This window comes from Schistocerca cancellata, chromosome 2 (genome assembly GCF_023864275.1).
Source record: "Schistocerca cancellata isolate TAMUIC-IGC-003103 chromosome 2, iqSchCanc2.1, whole genome shotgun sequence".
NCBI lineage: Eukaryota > Metazoa > Arthropoda > Insecta > Orthoptera > Acrididae > Schistocerca > Schistocerca cancellata.
This window is the reverse complement of record NC_064627.1, coordinates 144,058,857-144,072,260: the sequence shown is the minus strand read 5'-3', so window position 1 is coordinate 144,072,260 and position 13,404 is coordinate 144,058,857. Positions and strand designations below refer to the sequence as shown.

The window sequence follows — 13,404 nt, the reverse complement described above, 5'->3', positions numbered from 1 at the left end:
ATGGCAGTTTCTTCAGTTTTAATCTACAATTCATAACCAATAAATTGTGGTCAGAGTCCACATCTGCCCCTGGAAATGTCTTACAATTTAAAACCTGGTTCCTGAATCTCTGTCTTATCATTATATAACCTATCTGAAACCTGTCAGTATCTCCAGGCTCCTTCCATGTATACAACCTTCTTCTATGATTCTTGAACCAAGTGTTAGCTATGATTAAGTCGTGCTCTGTGCAAAATTCTACCAGGCGGCTTCCTCTTTCATTTCTTAGCCCCAATCGATATTCACCTACTACGTTTCCTTCTCTCCCTTTTCCTACTACGGAATTCCAGTCACCCATGACTATTAAATTTTCATCTCCCTTCACTACCTGAATAATTTCTTTTATCTCATCATACATTTCTTGAATTTCTTCGTCATCTGCAGAGCAAGTTGGCATATAAACTTGTACTACTGTAGTAGGCGTGGGCTTCGTGTCTATCTCGGCCACAATAACGCGTTCACTGTGCTGTTTGTAGTAGTTTACCCGCACTCCTATTTTTTATTCATTATTAAACCTACTCCTGCATTACCCCTATTTGATTTTGTATTTATAACCCTGTATTCACCTGACCAAACGCCTTGTTCCTCCTGCCATCGACCTTCACTAATTCCCACTATATCTAACTTTAACCTATCCATTTCCCTTTTTAACTTTTCTAACCTACCTGCCGGATTAAGGGATCTGACATTCCACGCTCCCATCCGTAGAACGCCCATTTTCTTTCTCCTGATAACGTCCTCCTGAGTAGTCCCCACCCGGAGATCCGAATGGGGGACTATTTTACCTCCGGAGTATTTTACCCAAGAGGGCGCCATCATCATTTAACCATACAGTAAAGCTGCATGCCCTTGGGAAAAATTACGACTGTAGTTTCCCCTTGCTTTCAGCCATTCGCACTACCAGCCCAGCAAGGAACTTAATGTAAAGAAAATATTTGCATAAAAATTGTGATTTCCTAACTGTTATAGCTATGCCTGAAATTAATTAATTTTATGTGAAAGGTTGTGTGTGTGTGTGAGTGTGAGTGTGCGTGCATTTACATGATGTTTCACTTACGTTTTCTTTTTTCCTCATTTTCTTCACTATCAAGTTGTGTGTATTGTGTTGTCACTGGCACTGTTTACCAACTGTAAAAACAAGATGGTTGACAGTCGAACAGTTGATGGTGTTAAAACAAGATGGTGGACAGTGGAACAGTTGAAGATGTCATTGGCAGTTGTTTTGCGAAAATATTTTGTTTACATTAAGTTGTATGTGGTTGTAGATGACAAATTGTAAAGAAAAACAGGCACTGTAAGAATGTAATATAGCAGGAAAACCGAACCATCTGGTAAGAAGGTATGAGTACGTAATTTTATGTGCTCTTCAGAAATGTGTAATTAAGATTTAAAAACTAACGTTTAAATGTATATAAACAGTAAAGAAGTTTGCTTATGTTTAACAACTGCAAAATAAAACACCCACTGATGATGCTGCAACTGCAGTGAAACATGTCTGGGACAACACAACAAAATTGTGTTTTGCTAAAGGTGGACCCTGCCCAAAAACATATCTATTGTTAATGCAAACACAGACGAAAGAGCTTCAACCTGAAGATGAATTTCGAACTCTAGGCAGCAAAGTAGCCTATCATGGACAGACAAAGATGTATATAAAAAGCAAAACAGCACTGGCGAAAAGGACATTCCTGGCCAAGAGAAGTCTACCAGTATCAAACATTGGACAAAATTTGAGGAAAAAATTTCTGAAAATGTAGTTGAACACAGTACTGTATGATAGTGAAACATGAACTGCGTGATAACCAGGAGAGAAGAGCATCGTAGCATTTGAGATGTGGTGTTACAGAAGACTGTTAAAAAATTGGGTGGGCTGTTAAGGTAAGTAGGTTCTTGGCGGAATTGGAGAGGAAAGGAACATGTGGATAACATTGAGAGGAAGAAGGGACAGGTTGATAGGACGTCTCTTAAGACATCAGGGAATAACTTCCGTAGTACTAGAAGGAGTCGTAGAAGATAAGAACAGTAGAGCTAGACAGAGATTGGAATACATCCAGCAAGTAATTGAGGACGTATTTTGCAACTACTACCTTGAGAAGAATAGGTGAAGAGGTTGGCACAGGAGAGGAATTCGTGGCAGGCCACATAAAACCAGACAGAAGACTGATGACACAAAAAAAGCCTACGACAATGAGAAAATGCGGAATGGATTGCAAACCTCACATTGTAGAAGGGACGAATTCTGACAAACACACACCAGTTCACTAATCTCATTCACATTAAATAAAACGCTAGGTGAGGATAATCCATTGTGGCATTGAAAGAACCACAAGGATAAACTTCTCAATTTTTTTTAGAGCCCTGCCAGTCTCACATCTATTTTCAAGCTGTTTTCCAGACTGTTTACCTTTACAGTTGAAAGCGCTGCTGTGCATTTGTAGATGGAACTGACTGATCTGCAGTGTAGTTCTTGTTTCATAGGGAAACCCTTTTACGTTAAAATTGTCCAGGATATCTACATTGTTTTCCTGAAGTAAAGTTTCCACATCTCCAAATTAAGTTGTTAAACTGATACCATACTTCGCTCACCATATGCATGTGAAAAGCCTTTTCTCGACTATGAAACTAAATAAATCAGAACTACATTGCAACATGAGTGCGAAAATTTGTGAAATCGTCTGTATCTGTCCACATGCCGAGAGTTCGTTTCAGATAAAAATTATACTATGTATTCTTGGGTGTCAAAAATAATTAAATAATACCGAAAATTTGTTTTGTGGTTGAGAAATGTGAAATGCAGAACCAAGCCATTGCAGTGCGACTCCTTTGCCAATTACATGCAGTACCTTTACAGTTTTCCCCCTCCTAATGCTTAGAGGACGGAATGCTATTCATTGCAGTGGTGTTTGTAGGTTGTCACAGTTCTAGTAGCAAAGAGGATGGTGCATTAGTTCGAAAATTTCCGAATACTAAAAAGAGATTGTCAACACTCACAGCAGGTACTGACAAACATCTCGTAAAGATCTGACAGCTGATTCCTTAGTCACGATAATGCTCGGCGCCACCAATTAAATATTTGGCTTTTATATTTAGTTGTAATAGGCTCCAAAAATTCTACGTCACACATCCTGTATCCTCGGACATTGTTACTTGTGACGATGCATTATTTATGCAATGACTCATCTGGAAGGAGAGTAATTTTCTATGGACAAAGGGTTACTATAGTCTTGCCATTGTTAACAAGCCCACTTGTCCGAAAACATCTGGCGAGAAAAATGCTTTATTGAGTGGACTCCATTGATAACACATGAACTAAGTATAATGGAAGTTATTTTAAAAAAACTGGGGCTGTCTTACAAACAATGTTTCCTAATTACCTCTGAATTAAGTTCATACTTAATGACACTGAGAGTCTGACAACGCCTCTTCTCAGGAAATCAAGCTATTATTTATAAAAATAATAAAAATAAAGTTCTTGTACTACTTCCTCTGCAATTTTATTACTAGGCTAATTGTGATCTGTTACGTGTTCCATCTTCCTCTTGGTCTACCTGGATCTGTTTTGCCTTATGGTTTAAAGTTCCTATTCTTTTGCACTCCACATTTCCAACTCCTTACGAATATCTTCATTTCGCATTTTATCTGTTCTCTTTCATTCCTTCACCTCTCTAATAAATCTCATTTTTATTCCTTGTATCTGATTTCCTTACCTTTTGTTCAATACCGATGATTCACTTCCGATTCACTCCGATGTAATAGAGATGGCAAAGCGTTTTGTAAAATTACAGTCCTGTTTCTTTTTTACATGTGTAAGCTTGTAAAGGCATAAAACTTAATCACTTGTAAGACCTTAACACCATTCTCACTTCTTGTTGCAGGTGCACGATGTAATTGTGATGCCAACTGGCCAATCGATCTAAGATAAAGATAGATGCTGTATCCATCTGTTAACGATCGCGTAACGTTAATATTTCTCAGTGCTGATATGAGAACAATTATGCTATATTGCTATTGTATAGTTGGAAATATTTTATAAAATAAATAGTTCCTTGTTAAATAGTGTCTCTGTGTGTGTTATTTTTTTATACCCAGCCACATTTCCCATAAATCTGTCCAAGTATACTAAATTTCAAAACGTTCTTCTACAGAACGCTAGCATGTACATTGTTTTGATAACTAACATCATTCAAAGCCGTTTCAAGGCAAGAGGACGTAGGTAATCGATAATTTCATGCATATATTATGACATATTGGACGTTTACTCTCTCTGTGGTGCTTCACCAGTAGACCCCAAAAAATGTCTGTAAGACGACAAGCGAGATTTCTAAAACAGTTGGTTCCATTTTTTAGCGATATTTTAGGTTCACAACAATAAACACAGGGTAATACTTCGCAAGTGTTATTTAGAACAACGTGCGAAAATGTGGCTACTAATTTAGCTGTAATTTCTGCACAAGTAGATACAAGGCACAAACTGAACAAGCCGTCGACTTTTCGCTTTTCACACGTACACACATAGACACGGACTCGGAACTTCATATTTTTGTGTACCTTATGTTATTGTTGTTGTCCGTCTGGTCTGCAGATTACTCTGACGTAGCTTTTCACGTTAGACTAAACTAACAAACCTGTTCATCTCTGTGTCACTACTGCAACCTCGAATAAGTATTTAAGCCTCGGTCTTCCTTTTTTATAACCCACTCACCCCTCCAGCATCAAACTGACAATTCCTTGATGTCTCAAGATGTCTTATCAATCGAACCCTTTTTTACACAAGTTTTTCCATGAATTTCTTTTTACCCCAATTGTCTCAGTACTTCTTCATTAGTTATCGCAATCATCCATGCAACATTTGGTATTCCTTTCTTATCAGATATATTAACCGTTCACTTTTCACTTCCTCCACGCAAACACTTTCAGGAAAGAGTTTCCGTCACTTGCTGCATTCAGTGTTAACAAATTTCTTCTTCTTAAAAATGCCTTTCTTGCTTTTGCCAGTCCACATTTTATATTCGCTGGCGTCGTCAGTTATTTGCCGCCCAAATAGCGAACATCATCTACTACTTTTAGTGTCTCAATGTCGCAGTTAATTCTATCAGCATAATCTGATTTAATTCAACCACGTTCCATTAATCTTCGTTCAGGTTTGTTGATATTAATTTTGCAACCCCTCTTCAAGCATCGGCAGTTGCTCCAAGTCCTTTGCTGTCTCTGACAGAATTACAATGCCATTGGCTAACCTAGAACTTCTTATTTCTTCTTCCTAAACTTCAATCCTTGTTCGAAATTTCTCGTTGCTGTCCTGAACTGCTCGCTCATAGTACAGATAAAATAACACAAGGCCAACGCTACAACCATGTCTCGCACCTTTGGCCAAGTTCTGCCTTGCTATCATGTTCATCGAGTTTTATAACCGCAGTCTGGTTTCCATACAAGTTGCAGAAAATGTTTCGTTCCTTTCTCTCTTAAAAATAGCTTCACTCTTCCGGTTTGTTACCATTGTTTTCAGGAGGTTGGTTCTCTGGCAACTGACAGAACTGGAAATCAGAACTGGAAATCCCCCCCCCCCCCACAAATAATCCTATTTCACACTCACTCTGCTCCATCTCCAGTTCATCCGGTATTTCACTGCGTCTGTATGGGTGAGAATGGCACACGTATCCAAAATCGATGCTTAGCTAATAAAATCGATCAGAATAATATCTGGAACGGTTACACAGACCTACACCTGTTTAATGGCTACCTGTACTCGCTAATATAGGAGCACCTGAAATCAGAAGAAATCAGATACTATTCAGACAACATAGTGAAATACTGTCAAACCTAACTCTTTGTAACACCAGGACCTAACCCTACGACAAATATGTGAATGGATGTTGCCCTGTGATCCAGGAAGTTAACGGAAAAGATTGTGGAATAGAAGCAAGGTTAAGAATAGAAGCCTGGGTGATGATCCAAACATACCAGTCGAGAGCTTTAACATATCGCGAAGAGTATGAACTACCGTAAACCGTGTGAAGACAGGCGTTGAAGATTGTAGGGAGATGAGATGAGGACGAGATGGGGCTTCTCGAACTGCCCTGTGTCAGTGTGAACTCAACCAATCAATGGACCACCTGATCGAGTGCACTCTTCATGGCTTCAATGGTGAACTTGAGAGCATACATAAAATCCGGACAATGTCATCGACTGGCTTAAAAAATGTCTTATTGTGTAAAATGTTGTATTCTGTAATGCTGAATCTGTGTTATTTTTTCTGTAATCTCCTTTTTTAGTATTCGCCTTATAAATTCCGAAAGAATAAATAAGAAAAACGTCATAGGACATAACGGAATAAATTTTGAAGCAATCGAGGAAGCGATAGAGGGAATTAATGTAGATGGGTGAAAGAGATTGCAATATATGTCAAAGAAATAACGGAAGACGTTCTGCGTAAGTGCTACTTTGAGATGAAGAGTTTATGAGTTTGGTACACGAGAGAAGTACGTTTCCGTCCACATCAAACCGGTGACAAGACTGAAGGAAAAATAAAGGCAGGCTTAAAGTACCAATAAATGAACAGAATTTTCGTGCGCCAACGCTTCTCGAATAATGGGACAGGTGCTCAAAAATATCAGGTATTAGCGGGCATACTGTTGTAATTAAACATAGGAGCAACAAGAGTACAATGATAGCTCATGTGAGCGGAAATGCATTACGCAAACTTCTCTTTCTCTTACGAAAATTGTAATTAGTGTGCTACTAGATGTCTCTGAAAGTCTGCTAAAAAAAAAATAATTTGACAATTCAGATAATTCCCTACTACTGTTCTTTCGAATTCTAAATGTGGACAAAAAAATGCTGTACTGAAATAAAAATCTTTGTGAAGAAGATGCAGTTCTGTCTTATAATTCACCAAGTACCTAAAATTTTACTTGTCATCTTGAGTGAATTGGCTCTACCAACATAGGAACAGTAGAAGCACCAGAACAGAAAACTTAAGTAATAACTAATTGAAAATAAAGAACACTGTAACAGAGATCACAAATATACCTGTTGTAGCTGGGATTCACAGTCATAAAAAACTTTTTGAAGGACATCATCTTTACGCCAATGACACTTACAGGTTTTTATTACACTACTGCAATTTTGGCCTTAGGCCATTATCAAGTGAGGTTATAGATTTAAGCCATGTCAACGTAATGTAAGCTGACACATTTGTGAGTCGTTGTCAATCCTGCCCTGTGTAACAACGACACGAATGTATTTAACAGGACTGAGAGCGATATACAAATGTGTCAGCTCACATTACGTTGACATGGCTTAAAGCAATAATACCACTTGATAATGGCCTAAGACCGAAATTGAAATAGTGTAATAAGAATCTATAACAGCCACTGGCGTAAAGATGATGTCCTTCAAAAAGAGATCACAAAGTTTAATCACAGTTAATACGAGGCCGGTACAGTAAGTAATGCAACGCTTTTCCTTCTGAAAGCAGATTAGTTTCATTCAGGATTCCAACACACCATATTTTTGCCCACCCTTTTGGCTAGAAAACCCAAATTTTCAACATTATCTCCGTTCAGAGCGACTGCCTTACGTTACCTTGCTAGGATGGCTGCATACTCCTGTGGTACCACTCTACTCGTTGACTTCGGAGCCAATGCCCTGCTGCATCAACAACCTCCCCATCGTCCACTTACTGCTTCTCCTGGTGTGCGTCCTTCATTGACCCAAGCAGATGGAAGTCAGAAGGTGCAGACATTGGGCCCGTAGGGTTCGAAAGGATGAACAGCCCGATGAAGTTCTGTGAGCTCCTCTCGGGTGCGCATACTTGTGTGAGGCCTTGCGTTGTCATGGAGAAGAAGTTAGTTTACATTGTTGTGGCGATGAACACTCTGAAGCCTTTTCTTCCATTTCCTGTGGGTAGCACAATACACTTCTGATTTGATCATTGCACCATGAGGGTGGACACCAAACAGAATAATCCATTCATAGTTCCAGAAGACCGTCACCGTAACTCTTCTTCCTGAGGGTCTGGCTTTGAACTTTTTCTTCGGAGGAGAGGTAGTGTGCCGCCGCTGCACGGTCTGCCGTTTTGTTTCTGATTCGGAGTGATGAACTCATGTTTCATAGCATGTGTTGATAGTCGACATAAACTGTCACGACCGGCCTCGTAACGCGCAAGCGATTCCGCACAGATGGTCCTTCGTTGGTCTTTGTGGTCTTTTGTTAAGCCGTCAGGAGCCTAGCGAGCACACAGCTTTGAGCACCCCAACAGGTGGACGAGTGTGTCAGTATTACCAACGGAGGCGTCCAGTTGAGCAGCAAGGTATTTTATTGTGAGCCGACGACGATGACCTCGAATGAGAATGTCCGCACATTCCATCATAGTAAGTGTGTGCGGCCGGACGGCACACGAGAGATAGGGCAGGTTTATGCTACGTTGTTGCAAAGATGACAGACGCCTCGGCCACTGGCTCACCGTGCTTTTGTTCACTGCCAGTTCTCTGTAGACATTCTGCAAACGCCTAAGAACATCTGCGATGCTCTTGTTTTCCGCCAAAGGATATCAGGTCTCTGCTGGGAATTCACCCCCATTACAGACGCCATTTTGAAAGCAACGTATAGCGTCGTCACCTATCAGAACTTCAAGAAACTATAGGGTCTGAAGCGACGATATTCCACGATGTCGCACAACGAATTCCGCATTTTTCAATCGAAATTGGCCGAGAAAAAAAAGTGTTGCATACTAATTGAATACCTCTCGTACATTTCGTTACTTATGAGCAACCTTTATAGATCTCCTTATAACCCAAGTAACCCAGTGATATGTAAGTCTGCAGGCTTTCGTGGCCGTTGTCACTGAAGTTAAAATCTTCTGGGTTATTAGGCCGCGTCAAATTTCTTCTAAAGCGATCGACGTTTAGACCCCTCTGCTGTGATCTTCCTCAGGATCTTCTGGTGTCCACTACTGCTAGAACACTCTGCACTAGCAGTACTGGACACCAGAAGATCATGATCCTGAGGAAGATCCAAGCAGAGGGGTCGAAACGTCGACCTATTTAGAAGAAACATGAAGCGGCCTAATAACCCAGAAGATTTTAACTTCAACCCAGTGATACGTCACCCCTCGTACATTTCGTTACTTATGAGAAACCTTTAAACATCTCCTTATAACCCAAGTAACCTAGTGGTATGTCACATTATGTGACGTGCAGGGCAAACAGTCAACACAACTTGGTATCCAAGCTGGAGTAACCCAGGGAAGCATCTTAGAGCCCATCTTGTTCACCCTGTACATCAACGACTTCAAAGCAACACAAAACACGACGTTAGCCATCTAAGCGGATGACACAGCCATCCTTGCGCAAGATTGGAAACCGTCGAACATTAATTCACGAATACAGACGGCACTCAGAACTGCCGAGCCTTGGTTGGAACGATGGCGTATTAAAGTAAACGTCGAAGCAGTTCTGTTGACACGCAGACCGAAAATACTGCGCAAATATCAACACAGTAGACAGATAACGCCAAATACACGCCAAATAGAAATATGTTTCCGAGAGAAAGTCAGATATCGTGGTGTCTGGCTGGACCGGAAACTTACATGCGAGGACCACATAAGTTGCCAACAGAGCGCACGCGAGGCTCAAACAGCTCTACTCAATGCTCAATAGGGAAAGCACACTGAATAGGAGGGTGTCGAGGTCCATATACATGACACTGATTAGACCTCTGATGACCTACGCGGCTCTCTTCTGGGGATACGCAGCTCCTACGCGACTGCGTCGCCTACAGATCATACAGAACAAAGTGCTACGATCATTAGCAACGCTCCGCGCTACACACGCACCTTGGATCTTCACAAAGAATACCGCCTTGAAACCCTCAAGGAAGTACTCAAAAAACACGCCACACGACTATACAATCCTTTCTTCCTTACTCTGGGAAACTACGATCACAAGTGGTAGCATAAGCGGCCAAAGACACTACAAGCCAGGGCATAACCACCTATAGTAAGCTAACATACACCAACAAGCGACAAACGTCGGCAAGCCTCTGCATATCAGCAACGTTGACTGGATATACCAGCTGCTACATCACTGGCCATTCAAATAGCTACACCACGAAGATGACATGCTACAGACGCGAAATTTAACCGACAAGAAGAGGATGCTGTGATATACAAATAATTAGCTTCTCAGAGCATTCAAACAAGGTTCGCGCCGGTGGCGACAGCTACAACTTGCTGACGTGAGGAAATTTTGCAACCGATTTCTCATACACAAACAGCAGTTGACCGGCGTTGCCTGGTGAAACTTTGTTTTGATGCCTCGTGTAAGGAGGAGAAACTCGTGCCATCACGTTTCCGACTTTGGTAAAGGTCGGATTGTAGCCTATCGCGATTGCGCTTTATCGTATCGCGACATTACTGCTCGCGTTGGTCGAGATCCAATGTCAGTTAGCAGAATGTGGAGTCGATGGCTTCAGGATCCCAACGGCCTCGTATCACTAGCAGTCGAGATGACAGGCATCTTATCCGCTGTAACGGATCGCGCAGCCACGTCTCGATCCCTGAGTCAACAGATGGGGACGTTTGCAAGACAGCAACCATCTGCACGAACAGTTCGATGACGTTCGTAGCAGCATGGACTATCAGCTCGGAGACCATGGCTGCGGTTACCCTTGATGCTGAATCACAGACAAGAGCGCCTGCGATGGTGTACTCAACGACGAACCTGGATGCAAGAATGGAAAAACGTCATTTTTTCCGATGAATTCAGGTTCTGTTTAGAGCATCGTGATGGTCGCATTCGTGTTTGGCGACATTGCGGTGAACGCACATTGGAAGCGTGTATTCGTCATCGACATACTGGCGTATCACCCGGCGTGATGGTATGGGGTGCCATTGGCTACACGACTCGGTCACCTCTTGTTCGCATTGACGGCACTTTGAACAGTGGACGTTACATTTCATATGTGTTACCACCCGTGGCTCTACCCTTCATTCTATCTATGCAAAACCCTACATTTCAGCAGGGTAATGCACGACCGCATGTTGCAGGAGCTGTACGGGCGTTTCTGGACACAGAAAATGTTCGACTGCTGCCCTGGCCAACACATTCTCCAGATCTATCACCAATTGAAAACGTCTGGTCAATGGTGGTCGAGCAACTACTGTTGATGAACTGTAGTATCGTGTTGAAGCTGCAGAGGCAGCTGTACCTGTACACGCCGTCCAAGCTCTGTTTGACTCAATGCCCAGGCGTATCAAGGCCGTTATTGCGGCCAGAGGTGGTTGTTCTGGGTACTGATTTCTCAGGATCTATGCAACCAAATTGCGTGAAAATGTAATCACATGTCAATTCTAGTATAATATATTTGTCCAATGAATACCCGTTTATCATCTGGATTTCTTCTTGGTGTAGCAGTTTTAATGGCCAGTAGTGTATTAGAGCCGACCGACAGGCCACACCAGGGACACTGAAGAGCTCGCCCTCTGACGCACAAACAAATCGCCAATATCACCCTACACTGTGCATCTGATATATGACCTAACGGACACAAAAACGACGATAAACTAACTGTTGCAGGTATGTTGACGTTGATCGAGAGATCAACACCGGCACCCAGTGACAACCACTCAACTACAACACCGCACAACGTCAAATGTACCGACATGCATGATACCCACTATTAACAAGGCCTACCCTTGCCTGACCTATCGCAGAAAGCAAGACACACGCTACTGCTCTTACCACCCGACCTAACTATCACAGACTTTTTTTCCCCCCTTGGCTCTTGCCTTGGCACTTTTTATCCTCTGTCCTTCAAACCGCTACCCTTCGTCCGACTTCGACCCAATCTGTCTCCAGATGGGCGCGTATTAATGGTTAACCTTAACCAGACGTACGCTACCATCGCAGTACCAACATCCTGCGACACCTCACTCTAGTGAAAATTAACCCTTATGCAGAGATAGCAATAGACCTTTGGAGTTGGCCATCATGCCGGTGTGGGCGTGGAGGAGCTTGACCTCTTAATAAAAAAAATGGTATGTCACGTGTGTCAAATACCAGGTCGTGACTGAACTACTGTGCAACGACATAGAAAAAGAAATTAGGCTGACACAGGAATAACTGCACTGCTATGTGTTTGAATTTTCATAGTCCGGGACCGTTTTGCCACCTACACACAGTTCCAGAAATAGACAGACCATTGATCCTGACGCAAGACGTAACACGCTTATCGCTTATGGTTACTCTGATAATTCGCCGGCAGATAGACAGAGCTTCTGAGACATCCGGCCCCGCGGCTTTGACATATGACGCAGTACCCTTATCGTTACATCTGCAGATCGCCGATACCGGCAGGAATGTTCGCAGTCTCCGTGGACTCGTCTAGCTAGTCCCTCAGCCGAGCCAGTAACCCAGTTCACACAGCGATGGGCATCGAGAAATACAAGGGACGCGTCGCACTGGTTACTGGCGCCAGCGGGGGCATCGGTTCTGCCATAGTGCAGGCGCTGCTGAAGCATGGACTCACCGTCGTCGGAATGGCCAGGAGGGTCGAAAAGATTAAGGTAAGGACTCTACGGCACTGAAGTACATTCGGGACAGCACCTTTGTTATCAACGTAGCACTCAAATGCTCAAGGCACTGTGCCGAAGCCACTGGTAATTCATAATATTTAATAAGATGATACTTTGGTTCGTTAACAGTACTATCAGGAGCAGAATCTAGTAATTTCACAACAGTATTGGGGCAAACAGTTGAAGTGTGATAGATGTACACAGCGAGTAGGTGAAATGCAAACATTCGACGGTACAACATTTGATAATCTTCGGTGCGGAGTGTAATTATCGACAATTTAAAAGAAGCAGTAGGTGCAGTACGCCTATTCTACTTGTTCACAGATTTTCGTGGGTGATCAAAGCAGTGCAGGCGTGTACCGAGCATGTCGCCAACGTCAAACATGGATTGCTGCGTGACTTTCATGTTGCTTGTTTGTAATTTGCACAAAACTGTATGTTTCAGATTACAAGTATTTGCCCAGATTCAACATGCTTTTTTTTTTTTTTTTTGGTGACAGCAATGGTGAGTAATTGTTGCTGCTAGGAATGCAAATCTAAATACGTCGAACGACAGAAAGTGACCTTTCAGAGGTCTATCTTCGTTATCATCCATGTAAGTAGCACGTTTTCGAGCAGTGTTCCCACGCAGATAAGATTTGTGTATGACAGTCTGCGTCATTTCCTCTGAATCACACAGATCTCCAAGCCATTATTCGTACTTTAAACCAGTCACAATAGGAAAGTGTACTATGACGCGGACAACGAATATGTGTGCTTAATATTTAAGTTTCGCTATGAGAAAAAAATAT

The 13,404-nt window shown here is 42.1% G+C and overlaps 2 protein-coding genes across 3 annotated transcripts in view; both read left to right on the top strand.

Moving 5' to 3' along the window:
- Nucleotides 1–4,093, top strand: part of LOC126161434 (dehydrogenase/reductase SDR family member 11-like) — a 46,490-nt gene extending 42,397 nt beyond the window's left edge. The window contains exon 6 of the mRNA XM_049917235.1: nt 3,915–4,093. Coding sequence (XP_049773192.1) covers nt 3,915–3,956 — 42 coding nt within the window. The 3' untranslated portion in view covers nt 3,957–4,093. The remainder of the gene's footprint in view (nt 1–3,914) is intronic.
- Nucleotides 4,094–12,420: 8,327 nt separating this feature from the next.
- Nucleotides 12,421–13,404, top strand: part of LOC126161430 (farnesol dehydrogenase-like) — a 163,869-nt gene continuing 162,885 nt past the window's right edge. For both annotated transcript variants that reach the window (XM_049917232.1, XM_049917231.1), the window contains exon 1: nt 12,421–12,604. In XM_049917232.1, coding sequence (XP_049773189.1) covers nt 12,467–12,604 — 138 coding nt within the window. In that variant the 5' untranslated portion in view covers nt 12,421–12,466. The remainder of the gene's footprint in view (nt 12,605–13,404) is intronic.